At 46.0% G+C, this 19,899-nt stretch overlaps 1 protein-coding gene across 3 annotated transcripts in view; it reads left to right on the top strand.

Annotated features, from left to right (window-relative positions):
• usp34 (ubiquitin specific peptidase 34) overlaps positions 1-19,899 on the top strand; it is a 53,640-nt gene that overhangs the window by 6,300 nt on the left and 27,441 nt on the right. For all 3 annotated transcript variants that reach the window (XM_060859902.1, XM_060859901.1, XM_060859900.1), the window contains exons 2-21: positions 2,305-2,392; positions 2,812-3,259; positions 7,345-7,395; positions 9,417-9,566; positions 9,732-9,799; positions 11,027-11,219; positions 11,535-11,596; positions 11,830-11,911; positions 12,088-12,180; positions 12,725-12,850; positions 12,959-13,088; positions 13,646-13,776; positions 14,612-15,405; positions 15,479-15,693; positions 17,474-17,589; positions 17,791-17,918; positions 19,014-19,103; positions 19,214-19,309; positions 19,428-19,510; positions 19,660-19,814. In XM_060859902.1, coding sequence (XP_060715885.1) covers positions 2,305-2,392; positions 2,812-3,259; positions 7,345-7,395; positions 9,417-9,566; positions 9,732-9,799; positions 11,027-11,219; positions 11,535-11,596; positions 11,830-11,911; positions 12,088-12,180; positions 12,725-12,850; positions 12,959-13,088; positions 13,646-13,776; positions 14,612-15,405; positions 15,479-15,693; positions 17,474-17,589; positions 17,791-17,918; positions 19,014-19,103; positions 19,214-19,309; positions 19,428-19,510; positions 19,660-19,814 — 3,299 coding nt within the window. The remainder of the gene's footprint in view (positions 1-2,304; positions 2,393-2,811; positions 3,260-7,344; positions 7,396-9,416; positions 9,567-9,731; positions 9,800-11,026; positions 11,220-11,534; positions 11,597-11,829; positions 11,912-12,087; positions 12,181-12,724; positions 12,851-12,958; positions 13,089-13,645; positions 13,777-14,611; positions 15,406-15,478; positions 15,694-17,473; positions 17,590-17,790; positions 17,919-19,013; positions 19,104-19,213; positions 19,310-19,427; positions 19,511-19,659; positions 19,815-19,899) is intronic.

The raw sequence follows: 19,899 nt of genomic DNA, 5'->3' as shown, positions 1-19,899 counted from the left end.
ATGCATGGCGTGGTGTGGCGAGGTGGTGAACGAGTGATGGATGTGTGGTGAGCAGGTGAGGCGAGGCGGTGAGCGCGTGGCAGGGTGGTGAACGCGTAGTGAGCATATGATGGATGTGTGCTGAACATGTGGGGAGGTGATAAACGCGTGATGGATGTGGGGTGAATGCATGGTGTGGTGTGGCGAGGTGGTGAACGTGTGGCAGTGAATGTGTGGCATGGCGAGGTGGTGAACGTGTGATGGATGTGTGGTGAGCAGGTGAGGCAAGGTGGTGAACACATGGCGCTGTGGTGAACGCATGGTGAACATGTGATGGATGTGTGGTGAGCGGGTGAGGCGAGGTGGTGAACGTGTGATGGATGTGTGGTGAGCAGGTGAGGCGAGGTGGTGAACACGTGGCGCGGTGGTGAGCGCATGGTGAACATGTGATGGATGTGTGGTAAGGCGAGGTGGTGAACGTGTGATGGATGTGTGGTGAGCAGGTGAGGCGAGGTGGTGAACATGTGGCAGGGTGGTGAACGCATGGTGAACGCGTGATAGATGTGTGGTGAGCAGGTGAGACGAGGAGGTGAGCGCGTAGTGAACGCGTGGCAGGGTGGTAAACGTGTGGCGAGGTCGTGAACGTGCGATGGATGTGTGCTGAGCAGGTGAGGCGAGGTGGTGTACATGTGGCGGGTGGTGAACGCATGGTGAGGTGGTGAACGTGTGATGGATGTGTGGTGAGCGGGTGAGGTGGTGAACGTGTGATGGATGTGTGGTGAGCAGGTGAGGCGAGGTGGTGAACGCATGGTGAACGCGTGATAGTAGTGTGGTGAGCAGGTGAGGCGAGGTGGTGAACGTGTGATGGATGTGTGGTGAGCAGGTGAGGCGAGGTGGTGAGCGCGTGGCGAGGTTGGTCATTTCAGTGGCCTGGTGTAAGTCCATGTGAGGAGTAAAAAGGACTTAAAGCCAGACAACGTCTATCTGTTTGAGTGAACCTGAGAACCTTACCAAAGTCCAGTGACTCCCCTGTTGTCATGGTAACCATGAGCCGGCCTTCACTGTCGCTGCTGTTGAAGTTTCTCCCTCTCTCTCTCTCTCTCTCTCTCTCTCTCTCTCTCTCTCTCTCTCTCTCTCTCGACCGTGTTTCTGAGAAACATCCTGCAGGGGTTCTGTAAAACCGACAGTCACAGTTTTACCCCAGCGAGCTCACGCTGGAGACTCGTACCGTAAAGGCCCCAACTCCTGCACTGGGATTGATGGGATTGAAAGTGAGAAATTGGTGGTCACCATAGCAACCGTAACAACACTCTGGAAATTATTGATTTTATTGATAACATTTGGGACTCATCCTGAGTGGAAGGTACTGATATGATGACTGTCTGATGGAGTTTACTACGAAATCCTGTACTCTGCATCGTCCGTGTCCGACCTGTGTGTGTGTGTGTGTGTGTGTGTGTGTGTGTGTGTGTGTGTGTGTGTGCGCGTTTGTGTGTGTGTGTGCTGGGGGGTGGTAATCTCACTCACACAATCTGAATTTTTCTGACCGGTAACGCCTCTGCTATGCGTGTGCTTGCGTACACACACACACAGACACACACACACACACGTGCACACACACACACACGTGCACACACACACACACACATTGTGATTCAAGAACTGTTTTAATATATTTTTAATATGAAGTGAAGGGAGCGACTTTGTGTAGCCTCATCCTCACCTGGTGATATTTCTGGTGTCAGAAAGGCAGCAGGAGAGTAAGGCAGTGAGACAGGATGGAGAAGTGACACAGGATGGAGCAGGAGAGTAAGGCAGTGAGACAGGATGGAGAAGTGAGACAGGATGGAGCAGGAGAGTAAGGCAGTGAGACAGGATGGAGAAGTGAGACAGGATGGAGCAGGAGAGTAAGGCAGTGAGACAGGATGGAGAAGTGAGACAGGATGGAGCAGGAGAGTAAGGCAGTGAGACAGGATGGAGAAGTGAGACAGGATGGAGCAGGAGAGTAAGGCAGTGAGACAGGATGGAGAAGTGAGACAGGATGGAGCAGGAGAGTAAGGCAGTGAGACAGGATGGAGAAGTGAGACAGGATGGAGCAGGAGAGTAAGGCAGTGAGACAGGATGGAGCAGGAGAGTAAGGCAGTGAGACAGGATGGAGCAGGACAGCAGGAGTGTTTTTCATCCTCTGATAATTAGAAATCCTCAAAATGTATCAGAAGTTATCATGAAATATTTCAACAATATTTCACGTTTTTCTTACCACCCTCTTCCCCCACCCTCTCTCTCTCTCTCTCTCTCTCTCTCCCCCTCCCCCTCTCCCCCCAGTCTCGGATGCAGACAGTTCAGATGGCCTGCAGTTGAAGAAGGACCATGCCTTAAGAGTTTTCAGCTACATCGGCACATGGACACAAAGGTCGGCTTCATCCTTTATTAATCATTTATTAATTATTAATTCTGCTGTAGAGACATCTGTGTAATACACACACACACTCGTCCCCTCTTTAATCTGTTTGTTCTTCATTTTTATTTGCCTATATTATTGTTTTTGTTCCTCGATCTCCACCGGTCCATTTTCCTTTGTTCCCCGAACTCAACCTGTAGAATTTTTAAAGTTTTCCTTCATTTACTTCAACTTGTCTTTTCTTAGTTTTGCGTTTTTTTTGTGTTTTTTTTGAACTCTTTCGTTTCCTGTTTTGGTTTGTTAACTAATCACAATTTGTTCTGCCAGAATAGAAGCTTCACGACAGTGTTTTAAGTTGAATAAGTAAAACTTTCATGAGATTAATGAGAGTGAAATAAATGATAGGATAATTCGACCCCTGTGTGTTACAGGCAATGTCTGTGCTGCTTCAAAGAGTACAAGCACCTGGAGGTGTTCAACCAGCTGGTTTATGGCCTCATTAACCTGGTCATCGCCCAGGTAACCAGCCTGAGGGACCGCCTCTGCAGCACCCACGGCAACAGAGGAGGTGATGGGGCAGAGTCTGAGTGGAGCTCCGTCCACCCAGAGACGTCTCACAACGAAGACGAGCCCCTGAACGTAGAGAGAGACTCGGCGGGGGAGGAGGACGGAGGAGTGGACGGAGCGAGTTCGGCCGAGAACCAGAGGGAGTCACGGCCGAGCGGGAGCGAGGGATCAGTGGAGGAGTGCAGCTCAGATCTGTTCAGCTCCTGGAACACAGAGGAGAGGGAAAAACTTCTGCTGTGTGCTGCCAAGATCTTTCAAATCCAGTTTCCCCTCTACACAGCCTATAAACACAACACACACCCTACTATAGAGGTAAACACACACACACACACCCTACTACAGAGGTAAACACACACACACACACACACACACACACACACACACACACACCCTACTATAGAGGTAAACACACACACACACCCTACTATAGAGGTAAACACACACACACCCTACTATAGAGGTAAACACACACACACACACACACACACACACCCTACTACAGAGGTAAACACACACACACCCTACTATAGAGGTAAACACACACACACACACACACACACCCTACTACAGAGGTAAACACACACACACACCCTACTATAGAGGTAAACACACACACACACCCTGCGATAGAGGTAAACACACACACACCCTACTATAGAGGTAAACACACACACACCCTACTACAGAGGTAAACACACACACACACCCTACTATAGAGGTAAACACACACACACACACCCTACTACAGAGGTAAACACACACACACACACCCTACTACAGAGGTAAACACACACACCCTACTATAGAGGTAAACACACACACACACACACACACCCTACAGAGGTAAACACACACACACACACCCTACTACAGAGGTAAACACACACACACCCTACTATAGAGGTAAACACACACACACACACCCTACTATAGAGGTAAACACACACACACACACCCTACTACAGAGGTAAACACACACACACCCTACTACAGAGGTAAACACACACACACCCTACTACAGAGGTAAACACACACACACCCTACTATAGAGGTAAACACACACACACACACACACACACACCCTACTACAGAGGTAAACACACACACACACACCCTACTACAGAGGTAAACACACACACACACCCTACTATAGAGGTAAACACACACACACACCCTGCGATAGAGGTAAACACACACACACACCCTACTATAGAGGTAAACACACACACACACCCTGCTATAGAGGTAAACACACACACACCCTGCTATAGAGGTAAACACACACACACACACCCTACTATAGAGGTAAACACACACACACACACACACCCTACTATAGAGGTAAACACACACACCCTACTATAGAGGTAAACACACACACACCCTACTATAGAGGTAAACACACACACACCCTACTATAGAGGTAAACACACACACACACACACACACACACACACACACACCCTACTATAGAGGTAAACACACACACACACACACCCCCTACTATAGAGGTAAACACACACACCCTACTATAGAGGTAAACACACACACACCCTACTATAGAGGTAAACACACACACACCCTACTACAGAGGTAAACACACACACACACACCCTGCGATAGAGGTAAACACACACACACCCTACTATAGAGGTAAACACACACACACACACCCTACTATAGAGGTAAACACACACACACCCTACTACAGAGGTAAACACACACACACACACACACACACACACACACACCCTACTACAGAGGTAAACACACACACACCCTACTATAGAGGTAAACACACACACACACACACACACACACACACACACACACACACCCTACTATAGAGGTAAACACACACACACACACACACACCCCCTACTATAGAGGTAAACACACACACCCTACTATAGAGGTAAACACACACACACCCTACTATAGAGGTAAACACACACACACCCTACTACAGAGGTAAACACACACACACACCCTGCGATAGAGGTAAACACACACACACCCTACTATAGAGGTAAACACACACACACACACCCTACTATAGAGGTAAACACACACACACCCTACTACAGAGGTAAACACACACACACCCTACTATAGAGGTAAACACACACACACACACCCTACTATAGAGGTAAACACACACACACACCCTACTACAGAGGTAAACACACACACACCCTACTACAGAGGTAAACACACACACACCCTACTACAGAGGTAAACACACACACACCCTACTATAGAGGTAAACACACACACACACACACACACACACACCCTACTACAGAGGTAAACACACACACACACACCCTACTACAGAGGTAAACACACACACACACACCCTACTACAGAGGTAAACACACACACACCCTACTATAGAGGTAAACACACACACACCCTGCGATAGAGGTAAACACACACACACACCCTACTATAGAGGTAAACACACACACACACCCTGCTATAGAGGTAAACACACACACACCCTGCTATAGAGGTAAACACACACACACACCCTGCTATAGAGGTAAACACACACACACACACACACACACCCTACTATAGAGGTAAACACACACACACACCCTACTACAGAGGTAAACACACACCCTACTATAGAGGTAAACACACACACACCCTACTATAGAGGTAAACACACACACACACACACCCTACTATAGAGGTAAACACACACACACACACACACCCCCTACTATAGAGGTAAACACACACACCCTACTACAGAGGTAAACACACACACACACACACACACCCTACTATAGAGGTAAACACACACACACACACACACACCCACCCTACTATAGAGGTAAACACACACACACACCCTACTATAGAGGTAAACACACACACACACACACACACACACCCTACTATAGAGGTAAACACACACACCCACCCTACTATAGAGGTAAACACACACACCCACCCTACTATAGAGGTAAACACACACACACCCACCCTACTATAGAGGTAAACACACACACACCCACCCTACTATAGAGGTAAACACACACACACCCACCCTACTATAGAGGTAAACACACACACACACACCCTAATATAGAGGTAAACACACACACACACACACACCCTACTATAGAGGTAAACACACACACACCCTACTATAGAGGTAAACACACACACACACACACCCTACTATAGAGGTAAACACACACACACCCTACTATAGAGGTAAACACACACACACACACTACTATAGAGGTAAACACACACACACCCACCCTACTATAGAGGTAAACACACACACACACACCCTAATATAGAGGTAAACACACACACACACACACACACCCTACTATAGAGGTAAACACACACACACCCTACTATAGAGGTAAACACACACACACCCTACTATAGAGGTAAACACACACACACACTACTATAGAGGTAAACACACACACACCCTACAACAGAGGTAAACACACACACACACACACCCTACTACAGAGGTAAACACATACACACACCCTACTATAGAGGTAAACACACACACACACCCTACTATAAAGGTAAACACACGGACCCCCTACTACAGAGGTAAACACACACACACACACCCTACTACAGAGGTAAACACACACACCCTACTATAGAGGTAAACACACACACACACACACACACTACTATAGAGGTAAACACACACACACACACCCTACTATAGAGGTAAACACACACACACCCACCCTACTATAGAGGTAAACACACACACACCCACCCTAATATAGAGGTAAACACACACACACACACCCTACTATAGAGGTAAACACACACACACCCTACTATAGAGGTAAACACACACACACACACACACACACACACACACACACACACCCACCCTACTATAGAGGTAAACACACACACACACACACACACACACACCCTACTATAGAGGTAAACACACACACCCACCCTACTATAGAGGTAAACACACACACACCCCCACCCTACTATAGAGGTAAACACACACACACACACCCTAATATAGAGGTAAACACACACACACACACACCCTACTATAGAGGTAAACACACACACACCCTACTATAGAGGTAAACACACACACACACACACACACCCTACTATAGAGGTAAACACACACACACACACACCCTACTATAGAGGTAAACACACACACCCCCTACTATAGAGGTAAACACACACACACACCCTACTATAGAGGTAAACACACACACACACACACACACCCCCACACACACACCCAAACACATGCACACTGTTATAGAGGTACAGTTGAGGTGGTTGTATGTGTGTGTGTGTCCTTAGTTGATTGTGTATTATGTTAAGTTCTTCTCTAATTTCCTGTGTCGTTCTCACAGGACATCTCGGCTCAGGAGAGCAACATTCTCGGCTCCTTCTGTGACATGAACGTAAGCACGGTGCCTTTCTCGTGTTTTATATGTAAACGTGTTCGCATCATGCTAGCAGTTTGAGAAGTGCAAAGAAATGAATTTATGCAAGAAAGAAAATACCCCAGCAAGACTCGCTATCTTTACCCGAGAGCTCACACCAGCTAGCATCATGCTAACAGTTTCACAGCTATGCGATACCTGCTTATTAACTGTCGAAAGAATAACTTATTAGTTAAGAACGAAAACTCGGAAAGTCGCTTTTTGTCGTTACGCTAAACACTCGGTTAAAAAATACCCCAGTGAGAGATGATGCTTTTATTCTGAATACTAGATAACTAGGATGTGTGTCTGAGTTAGCATTATGCTAAGTGTTTGAGAACCGGTTTATGTTCTGAATAATAATAATAATAATAATAGTAATAATAATAATAAAGAGACGTGTGTACTTTGTGGTGCAGGAAGCTGCTGACCTCATGGTACAGCCCAGAGAGGAAGCTGAGGGTGTGTGTAAGTGAGAGAATGTGCTCATTGTGGACTTCTGAAGAACAATGACACATTGGTCCAAATCTTGTTTTGACCAGAACTGTTTGATGGCTGTGAACTCTCAGGAGGGTGAAGGCTAGCGAGAGACACGTAAAGCTATCGCATCTTTTCAGACTCTTGCTCATTGTTTTATTTTTCTTCAGGCAGCTTCCTGGGAAAAAAAGTTATTTCACAAGGCACAAGGGTGTTTATCCAGAAAGGTTCTTCATTCATTCATTAGAATTGTGTAGCAGGTGAGGAACCGTGGTCTGATTTAGTGGCATTAAAGGCAAGACCTGTGGTATAGTTGTATTGAAGGGTGGAAAGTGTGGTCTGATTGTGTGGCTGCAGTGGTGTTATGGGCTGGAGCTCTAGTCTGATATGTTTTGGGGGCGTTAAGGGTTGAAACTGGTTTGATATGTTACAGGGGTAATAATTGCTGGACCTGTGGTAGGATATTGTACGGGGAAATAAGTGCTGGACCTGTGGTCTTGTTTGTTTTGAGGGCATTATGGGTTGGGTGGGGTCTGATAATTTACGGGGCAATAATTGCTGGACCTGTGGTATGATGTGTTACAGGGGCAATAAATGATGGATCTGTTACAGTTGCAATAATTGATGGACCTGTGGTATGATATGGTTCAGGGGCAATAAGTGATGCGCCTGTGGTATGATCTGGTACAGGGGCAATAAGTGATGGACCTGTGGTATGATCTGGTACAGGGGCAATAAGTGATGGACTTGTGGTATGATCTGGTACAGGGGCAATAAGTGATGGACCTGTGGTATGATCTGGTACAGGGGCAATAAGTGATGGACCTGTGGTATGATCTGTTACAGGGGCAATAAGTGATGGACCTGTGGTATGATCTGGTACAGGGGCAATAAGTGATGGACCTGTGGTATGATCTGGTACAGGGGCAATAAGTGATGGACCTGTGGTATGATCTGGTACAGGGGCAATAAGTGATGGACCTGTGGTATGATCTGGTACAGGGGCAATAAGTGATGGACCTGTGGTATGATCTGGTACAGGGGCAATAAGTGATGGACCTGTGGTATGATCTGGTACGGGGCAATAAGTGATGGACCTGTGGTATGATCTGTTACAGGGGCAATAAGTGATGGACCTGTGGTATGATCTGGTACAGGGGTCATTTTGATAAAATTGAATTGATATGTTACCCGAGTAAGAAGCACTGGACCTGTGGACTGTGTTATGGAGGCATTTTGGGCAATAGATTTTGGAGATCCTTGAAGCTGCACCGCTACATAACCCAGAGTTACTGAGTTCTTTTGTAAACCGCAGCATGTTTAAATTCGCACCAGATTCGACCATTAACACATCATGAATATTTTAAAGCCTAATGGTCTGTTTATGTAGTAGAGTAAATCCTGTCAGTCTGGTGTAATCTCCTCTGTTTAATATGTCCGGCTTTTTTTTTTGTGTCCAGAACTTAGTGTGTGCACTTGTGTGTGTGTGTGTGTGTGTGTGTGTGTGTGTGTGTTTGCTGTAGGACGTGGAGGTTCCTTTGCACCTGCTACGCTACGTCTGTCTGTTCTGTGGGAAACACGGTCTGTCTCTGATGAAGGACTGCTTCGAGTCAGGGACACCCGAGACGCTGCCCTTCCCCATCGCACACGCCTTCATCACCATTGTCTCAAACGTAAGCACGTACACACGTGTATACGCACACGTTTACACACACACACTTGTATTTACCTTTATTGCTGGACCTAGAGTATAACCTTATAAACCGTTTATAAACAAATTTTAAAACCATGAAACCAGTATTTAATTTTAAGAAATGATCATTTGCTTTGGGTTGCAGATCAGGATATGGCTGCACATTCCGGCTGTGATGCAGCACATCATCCCCTTCCGCACTCACGTCATCAGGTGAGACGCTTTACATGTCTTATTGCAAAATTCTCATTATCGGTCCCAATGAAAAAGGCATGGCCTCTAAGCCTTAGTCATGTAGAAGGAGGTGTGGCCTCTGATCCGTAGTAATATAGAAGAAGGTGTGGCCTCTAAGCGTTAGTAGTAGAGTAGGAGGCGTGACCTCTGAGCTGTATTCCCAGTGAAGGTGTGGACAATGAGCTTTAGTTGAGGCGTGGCCTCTGTCCCCGGGGCGGGAGGCGTGGCCTCTGTCCCCGGGGCGGGAGGCGTGGCCTCTGTCCCCGGGGCGGGAGGCGTGGCCTCTGTCCCCGGGGCGGGAGGCGTGGCCTCTGTCCCCGGGGCGGGAGGCGTGGCCTCTGTCCCCGGGGCGGGAGGCGTGGCCTCTGTCCCCGGGGCGGGAGGCGTGGCCTCTGTCCCCGGGGCGGGAGGCGTGGCCTCTGTCCCCGGGGCGGGAGGCGTGGCCTCCTGTCCCCGGGGCGGGAGGCGTGGCCTCCTGTCCCCGGGGCGGGAGGCGTGGCCTCCTGTCCCCGGGGCGGGAGGCGTGGCCTCCTGTCCCCGGGGCGGGAGGCGTGGCCTTCTGCCTCTGTCAATCCAGTCCTATAATTTTAATTGTTCTGTAATCTGTTTGCTGAGTCAGATGGGGGGAAGTTTCTCTTTCTGCTGCCTCTCTGCTGGGTTGCTAGGAAGAGCATCCATCGCCATGGCAACAGTCACCGTGATTCTCCTCAGATTACCCTCAGGGAGCCAGACGGCTGGCGGGAAGTGCAGAGCCGCCGGTCACGTGACTCAGAAAAGACATGGCAGCATTTGAGCAGCTCTTTAGATCGTCCAGTGAAGAACAAATAAATATTTGTCCGTGTCAAAACTCAGAAGTTTTGGGTTTTATTTATTTTCTTTGCTTTTTTTTTTTTAAATAATCCAAATGTTTAGGGTGGATTTGTGTGGTCATGTTTTTGAAGAATTGGGTGTGTGTCTGTGTGAGAAGTACATATCATTTTGTTCAGCTTATTATTGCGCACACCTGCATCATTCAGCCTCTTATATGCGACGAAGTGTTTTTTTTTTTTTTTTGTGTTTTAATTTTCCCTCCAATGTGTCTATTGTGTTGTATAACATGACAGCAGATATAATTATGTGTATGAGTCATACAGTATTACCTGGAACTGTACGTGATCTGGAGCACTTCACTTTCTCCCTCTAATTTGGCTGTGTGTGTGTGTGTAGATACCTGTGTAAGCTGTCGGATCAGGAGCTGCGGCAGAGCGCGGCGAGGAACATGGCTGACCTGATGTGGAGCACGGTGAAGGAGCCTCTGGACAGCGCACTGTGCTTCGATAAGGAGAGCCTCGACCTCGCCTTTAAGTACTTCATGTCACCTACGCTCACTATGAGACTGGCTGGATTGAGCCAGATCACGGTGAGACACACACACACACACACACACACCCTTATGTACCATGAGCCACTGAATCATGTGAGGGACCTTGTTTAAAGCTGTTATAACATAATGAATTACTTGGTTTTATAAACGTAGAAACAGCAAAACACTTCAGGCTTCACTTGTCGTTACTGAAGATAATCCACGCAGTCTGGTGCATTAAAGCGTGAGGTTCTGGTGTGTTAGCTACAGATTATTACAAACCCATCTTGCTTTTGTTTCTGCCTAACACATCATGTCTTTTTTTTTTTTCTTTTCTTTTCTTTTTCCCTTCTCTCTCATTTTGTTTTCCAGAATCAGCTGCACACTTTTAACGACGTCTGCAATAACGAGTCTCTGGTGTCTGACACGGAGACGTAAGTACACTCTTTCTTTTTATTTATTTATTTATTTAAACTTTTGCGAGGATTAACGTGAAAATAATATGAGGTTTATGTGAACATCTTACCAGAATACAGGCGATCGTTCTTTTCGGCGCCGATTTGTTTTTATTTTATCCAGGCGTTTCTGTTATTGGTAAACTGTGTGTGTGTGTGTGTGTGTGTGTGTGTGTGTGTGTGTGTGTGTGTGTGTGTGTTTCTTCCTCCAGGTCGATAGCGAAGGAACTCGCTGACTGGCTCATCAACAACAACGTGATCGAGCACATTTTTGGTCCAAATTTGCACATTGAGGTTGGTGTCTCAGTTCATTCCTGGATCTCTCTAATCTGGTTCTGGTTTTAGACGCTAGATTCACTGTGTGTGTGTGTGTGTGTGTGTGTGTGTGTGTGTGTGTGTGTGTGTGTGTGTGTGTGTGTGTGTGTGTGTGTGTGTGTGTGTGTGTGTGTGTGTGTGTGTGTGTGTTGTAGATTATTAAACAGTGCCAAGTGATCCTGAACTTCCTGGCTGCAGAGGGCAGACTGAGCACACAGCACGTCGACTGCATCTGGGCTGCTGCTCAGGTGTTACACACACACACAGTCATATTCATGCAGTTCCCATACACACTACACCTCAGGCTGCTACATACGATGAGTTGGTTTAGCTCAGGGGCGGGCAATTAATTTTTACAAGGGGCCACATGAGAAACCTGAATTGTGTCAGAGGGCCACACCAACGATAGCTTGAACTTAATTCTGCTCAACTTTCTTCGCTTGTAAAATGCACTAAATTATATATTTTGAATAGCTGGTACTGATAATCAGAAGAATGAAAGTATTTTTGTGTTACGCCTTTTGTGTTATCTGGTTTAGCTGCACACGAGAATATCTAATATAAAGGATGAGGCGCTCTGATGGATGTTAGCAAATCGAACGGTGTTTAATTCTCATCAGAATGAAAACGCGTTCTCGGAAAAATCGCAGGTTGATCCGGATTTTATATCCTGATGTAAATTCCCTCTCGCACTCTCCCCCTTCTGGGATTTGACCCAACGTCCTTCTGATCATTTAAATAAATTCATTGATTTAGTTTTGGTTCGAATCGGAACTTTTGTCTTGTCCTCAGCTGAAACACTGCAGCCGTTACATCCACGACCTGTTCCCTTCCCTCATCAAGAACCTGGACCCTGTGCCTCTCAGACACGTCCTCAACCTGGTATCTGGACTTCATCCAAGTGCACACACCGAACAGGTACACGCGCGCACACACACACACGTATGCTTGGATCTGATAAGATGAGACTTGACTGAAACACCTGCTCTGTCTCTGTCTGTGTGTGTGTGTGTGTGTGTGTTGTAGACGCTGTACTTAGCGTCCATGTTGATCAAGGCTCTGTGGAACAACGCTCTGGCGGCCAAGGCACAGCTCTCCAAACAGAGCTCCTTCGCTTCTCTACTCAACACCAACCTGCCCATGGGCAACAAGAAAGGTAGTGTGTGTGTGTGTGTGTGTGTGTGTGTGTGTGTGTGTGTGTGTGTGTGTGCGTGCGTGCATGCAAATTACATGCATCTATATTCTGCTTATTCTCAGTCAGGTTTATTTCTTCCTCCGATTTATTTGGACAGAAGTTGATTCCCAGTGCATCGGTATATTATATTAATATTTTGTAAGGTTTTGTTTCCCAAAACTGTATTTTATTTAATATGTAATTCAGTAATTCAGAGAAATGAGTTGCGCTGACAGCAAAGAACACTGAGGCAGCAGTTTTAACAGCCGAGCAGCCGCTATTATGCACATTATACTTTCAAATATATTCCGTAAACGATATAAATCTATTCAGTTTAATGCTAAATAATCCTTTAAACCGACTCAAGTCTTATATTACAAAGACATTTTGTATTTATTTTATTTTATTTTATTTTATTTATTTTTTTACCTTTAATGACAAGATCTTATTAGTTTTGTTTTTTGAATTTTTAAGCCAGCCAAAAATTAATTTTTGATTTCTGGGTCAAAACAACTTCAGCTCTTATATTTGTTTTGCAGGGTCTCCGGCGGCGAGCCCAGAGAGCAGCGACAACAGTGACACTCATCACAGCGGAGGCAGCGACATGGAGATGGACGAGCCGATCATGGGCAGCGGGAAACGTGGCCAGCAGAGGCTCTCAGACACTGAGGTCTCTCTCTCACACACACACACACACACACACACACACACACACACACACACACACACACTCACACACACTCACACTCTCACACATATACACTCACACTCTCACACATACACTCACACACACACACACACACACATACATACATACATACATACATACATACACACACACACACACACACACACACACACATACATACAAACACATACACACACACACACTCTCACACACACACTCTCACACACACACTCACACACACACACACACTCTCACACACACACACTCTCTCACACACGCACACACTCTCTCACACACACACACACTCATACACTCACACTCTCACACATATACACTCACACATACACACACACACTCTCTCTCATACACACACACACTCTCACACATACACTCACACACACACACTCTCTCACACATACACACACGCACACACATGCACACACTCACACACACACACACACACTCTCACACACACACGCTCACACACTCACACATTAGTATTCCGTACATAACTGATTTGTTTATGGTCGTAACAAATTTCGAGTCCACAACAAACGTCACATGACCATCGTTTATTTTGAGTTCATGAAACAAATTATTTAAATACATTGATCGAAGGTTTAATTCTTGCTAAAAAAGCATCTGAATGATCAAGAGATTAAACACAAAGTCTGACTTTGTCCTCTTTTCTTGGCTCCTTATTTCATCTCGAGTCTTTATTTTCTTGTATTTGTTTATATTTCATTTACACTTCTGTAAGTTTGATAAATTGGAAGTTTGGTGAATTGTCGTTCTCGGGGTCACCGTGTCTGCGCAGGAGTCGATGCAGGGCAGTTCGGACGAGACGGCAAACAGCGGCGAGGAGGGAAGCAGCGGGCCGGGGAGCAGCAGCGGACGCAGCGAAGCCTCCAGCAACGAGGCCGAGTCGAGCCGAGCCAGCCAGTCGGCAGGCAGCCCTGGCAGCGAGCTCCACTCCGATATCGGTGACAGCGAAGCCTTAAAGGAGGACGAGGAGGAGGATGACGATGAGGACGATGAGGAAGACGATGACGAGGATGACGAAGACGACAGGCCGGCGCCGATTTCCGAGCACAGCCAGCTGAAAGAAACACGAGATTCACGAGACGCCCTGACGTCAGAAGTCCGTAAACGGAAGGCTGGCGAAGCTCTCAGAGACGTCCAGGGACCTCCGGAAAGACCTGGAATGTCTGGAGCGGTCGTGCCGGGTTCTGCCGGTCCTAGTCTTCAGAAACCCAAAACCTTGTCCTTCTCCTCCGAAGCCACCTCTGCCATGGTGACCTCGTCGTCCTCTTCCTCCTTGAGAATGCTGGACACTTGCTCCTCTTCCTCAGCATGTTTAGAAGGATCCTCAGAAGAGCGGATCGAACCTGCCTCTCTTTCTCAATCCCAGAATTCTCAGCAACAGCAGGGGATGGGGTCTGATATGGGCTCGTCGCACGGGACGCCGATAACCCAGGAGCCTCCCTGCTTAACCCGTGCCACCGACTTCCTCTCTGAAGCCATGGGCAACGAACTGTTCAACTGCAGGCGCTTTATCAACCCGCAGCATCACCACCACCACCACCATCACCACCACCATCATCACGAAGGGTAAGATCAGGACTGCTCGCTCAGAGCCCATTACTTTTAATGTGAAACTGATTTGTTCATCTTCTCCATCCAGGCACATGGTGGAGGAAATGCTGAGTGCAGACGACGTGAGTTGCAGCAGTTCTCAGGTCAGCGCCAAGTCGGAGAAGAACATGGCAGATTTCGACGGAGAAGAGTCGGGCTGCGAGGAGGAGCTGGTCCAGATTAACTCTCATGCCGAGCTCAGCTCACACCTCCAGCAGCACCTCCCCAATCTGGCTTCCATTTACCACGAGCACCTGGTGCAAGGTACGTGCCGGTCACCGACTGTACCATAAACTTAAAGATACGAGCTCACGTCTGTCTTATTTAAATCCCTTAGTACTTTTGTGGATGTTTTAATACAGTGATACCTCGAGACACGAGTGCTCTGACATACAAATTTTTTGAGATACGAGCTGTGATTCGACCAAATTTTTGGCTTGAGATACGAGCAAATTTTTGAGATACGAGCATCCGAGCCGCTGCCGCCGAAACAAAGATCCCCAACAACCACATGTGCTCTGTTTCCCCGCCTCAGCTTCCCGCGTCTCACTCGGTTAAAGCCGCCTTTACACTGCACACGACAAACGACGGCCGATAAACAGGAAGTCATTCATTTCCTATGGAGAGTCGCAAAGGGGCTGCGTGAGGTGCCGAACATCTGCGGATCCGTAATTTTCGGGTCCGTTTTGAACGTTGGATCCGTTAAAATAATTTAACTTGTGTGACGACACCACATCTGATATGCCGACCGGACAGGTTTTTATTAAAACGACCGGCAGATGTTAGTGAGGAAAGAGTGACAAAAAAGGCAAAAACTGATTTTTTTTATTTTATTTATTTATTTATCAATGAATGAATTGATAAAGAGATTTATGACGTAAACTGGTACAACGAACACAGGTTCCGGCTCGGTGGAGTTGGGGTTGGAGGAGGGAGTTTAGATCGCAGCAGCAGCGACGCGCTAGAGCGGCTCTATGAATGGGAATTTAAATGGTCGGTAATATGGAGGTCGTAACCGGATTGGTGCGTGTCGTGGACAGCTGAGTAACAGCTGATGCACGCTTGACGACGTGACCTGTCAGAACTAACGCGATGCTTGATTTAAGTTCATTCTTTTTAGTGAAGTTTAGTTAAGTTCCATTTAAGTGTAAAGTAGCATTAAGAGTGTACAGTAGAGTGTACAGTAGTGTGTACAGTAGAGTGTACAGTAGTGTGTACACTAGTGTGTACAGTAGAGTGTACAGTAGTGTGTACACTAGTGTGTACAGTAGAGTGTACACTAGTGTGTACACTAGTGTGTACACTAGTGTGTACACTAGTGTGTACACTAGTGTACAGTAGTGTGTACACTAGAGTGTACAGTAGTGTGTACACTAGTGTGTACACTAGTGTGTACAGTAGTGTACACTAGTGTGTACACTAGTGTGTACAGTAGAGTGTACAGTAGCGAGTAAGTGAACGAAAGCGAAAGTGTACGTACGAGACAAAATTCCTCCTGTTTACTCCTCCCTCAACCTCCGTGCGCATCTTCCGTAAAGTAAAACCAGTTTATTTTTTTAACATTCTCTTTTATTACTGTATGTTTTTATACAATATTTGTCATTTATAAATACAGTACTGAACATTTTTCATATTCAAAACACAAACAAAACAACTGGAGTGGAATTTTGCGAGCTGGAACGGATTAATGGGATTTCAGTTCATTTAAACGGGGAAATTGTTTTGAGATACGAGCAAAGTCACGGAACGAATTAAACTCGTATCTCGAGGCATCACTGTATGTACTCCGTTGTGTTTGAGTATTTACACATTTATATATCTGAACATTTACATATTTTTATACTTATCTATATACTTTGATCTCATTTGCATATTTACATATTTACAAGTTTATATATCATATGATGCATATATTATATATACATCCATCAACATTATGGAACTTTCTATAGTACATTAACACACACACACACACACACACACACACACACAGATGACTGTTGAACACACTGGATAAAAAAGCTGATGTGTTGATTCTCCTCAGGTCCTGCTGTTCATAAGCACCAATATTCGGGCCACGCGGTGACAGACATCAATCTAGACAACGTGTGTAAGAAAGGAAACACTCTCCTGTGGGACCTGGTGCAGGACGAGGACGCGGTGAGACTCGGGCTGAGACTAGGATCGTAAACAGTGGAAGATTTAGAAGGATAGTCTGTTAGCTAATATGGCTAACTGAGGGAAATACAGATGGTTGTTTCTGTAAAAAAATAAAAAATAAATAAATAAATCGCATCATAGGAAATGTTCTGTTTATTTTATTTTATTTTACTTTATTTTTTTTATTTGTCCCATCGTCAGATTCACCTGTCAGAGGGTTTGATAAACGAGGCAGAGAAGCTGCTGTGTTCCCTCGTGTGTTGGTTCACTGATCGGCAAATCCGCATGCGCTTCATCGAGGGATGTTTGGAGAATCTCGCACACCACAGGTGAGAGAGGGTAACCTGCTCACAGAAATCTAGCTGTTCTAGTCAGAAAAGGCTAACTTGCTAACATTAATCCAGCTGTTCTAGTGCAAAAAAAGGCTAACTTGCTAACAGTAATCCAGTTTTTTTAGTCCGAAAATGCTAACTTGCTAACAGAAATCCAGCTGTTGTCAGAAAAGGCTAACTTGCTAACAGAAATCCAGCTGTTCTAGTCCAAAAAAATGCTAACTTGCTAACAGAAATCCAGCTGTTCTAGTCCAAAAAAAATGCTAACTTGCTAACAGAAATCCAGTTTTTTAGTCAGAAAGGTTTATCTTGCTAACAGAAATCCAGCTGTTCTAGTCCAAAAAAAATGCTAACTTGCTAACAGAAATCCAGTTTTTTAGTCAGAAAATGCTAACTTGCTAGCAGTAATTTAGCTGTTCTAGTCAGAAAAGGCTAACTTGCTAACATTAATCCAGCTGTTCTAGTGCAAAAAAAGGCTAACTTGCTAACAGTAATCCAGTTTTTTTAGTCAGAAAATGCTAACTAGCTAACAGAGATCCAGCTGTTCTTGTCAGAAAAGGCTAACTTGCTAGCAGTAATTTAGCTGTTCTAGTCAGAAAATGCTAACTTGCTAACATTAATCCAGCTGTTCTAGTGCAAAAAAAGGCTAACTTGCTAACAGTAATCCAGTTTTTTTTAGTCCGAAAATGCTAACTTGCTAACAGAAATCCAGCTGTTGTCAGAAAAGGCTAACTTGCTAACAGAAATCCAGCTGTTCTAGTCCAAAAAAATGCTAACTTGCTAACAGAAATCCAGCTGTTCTAGTCCAAAAAAAATGCTAACTTGCTAACAGAAATCCAGTTTTTTAGTCAGAAAATGCTAACTTGCTAGCAGTAATTTAGCTGTTATAGTCAGAAAAGGCTAACTTGCTAATATTAATCCAGCTGTTCTAGTTCCAAAAAAGGCTAACTTGCTAACAGAAATCCAGCTGTTCTAGTTCCAAAAAAGGCTAACTTGCTAACAGAAAGCTAGTCTGACGAGAGTCTGTATAATCAGTAAGATTAGCACGTGTAGTGTACGACGATCCTGATTTTGCGTGGGTTGTCGTCTCAGGTCCGTGGTCGTGTCTCTTCGTCTGTTGCCAAAGTTGTTCGGAACGTTCCAGCAGTTTGGCTCCAGCTACGACACTCACTGGATCACCATGTAAGTTTATTCTGTTTCTTACCGGAGTTTAAAGACGGGACCGTAGACCTTGGCGTCGCGATGATGAGGATGACTATGAAGAGGATGAAGGTCTGTGCTGTGTGTTGCAGGTGGGCTGAGAAGGAACTCTACATGATGAAGCTCTTCTTCGAGGACCTGCTGCATTACATCCAGGAAGTACGAGAACAGCAGCACAAGTTCTCCCTGTGAGTACGACAGAGGCAGTGCTGAGTTTCCACACCGCACACTGTCCATGTTATCAGGCAGAGATGGACACGTGATGGAGTAAAAGTGTGTGTGTGTGTGTGTGTGTGTGTGTCACAGGTACAGCCACAGTGCGGAGGTGCAGGTGCGTCTGCAGTTCCTCACCTGTGTGTTCTCCACGCTCGGCTCTCCAGATCATTTCAGTGAGTCTCTCTCACCACAGCATCTCACACGCGCGCACACACACACACACACACACACACACACACACACACACACACACACCCTGAATATGACACCGATATCTTTCTAATCACATCTGTGTGCCTGTGTGTGTGTGTGTGTGTGTCAGGGTTGAGTCTAGAGCAGGTGGACATCCTGTGGCACTGTCTGGTGGAGGATTCGGAGTGTTACGACGACGCGCTGCACTGGTTCCTCAACCAGGTGCGCAGTAAAGACCAGCATGCGATGGGCATGGAGACCTACAAACACCTCTTCCTGGAGAAGGTGAGATCTCTCACATCACCAACACACACCACAGAGCAATTTCTCATTCTCATTCTCATTGTTGTTTGAATATTATTGGTGCAGT

This window comes from Tachysurus vachellii, chromosome 24 (assembly GCF_030014155.1).
Source record: "Tachysurus vachellii isolate PV-2020 chromosome 24, HZAU_Pvac_v1, whole genome shotgun sequence".
Lineage (NCBI taxonomy): Eukaryota > Metazoa > Chordata > Actinopteri > Siluriformes > Bagridae > Tachysurus > Tachysurus vachellii.
This window is presented reverse-complemented; position numbering and strand designations above follow the sequence as displayed.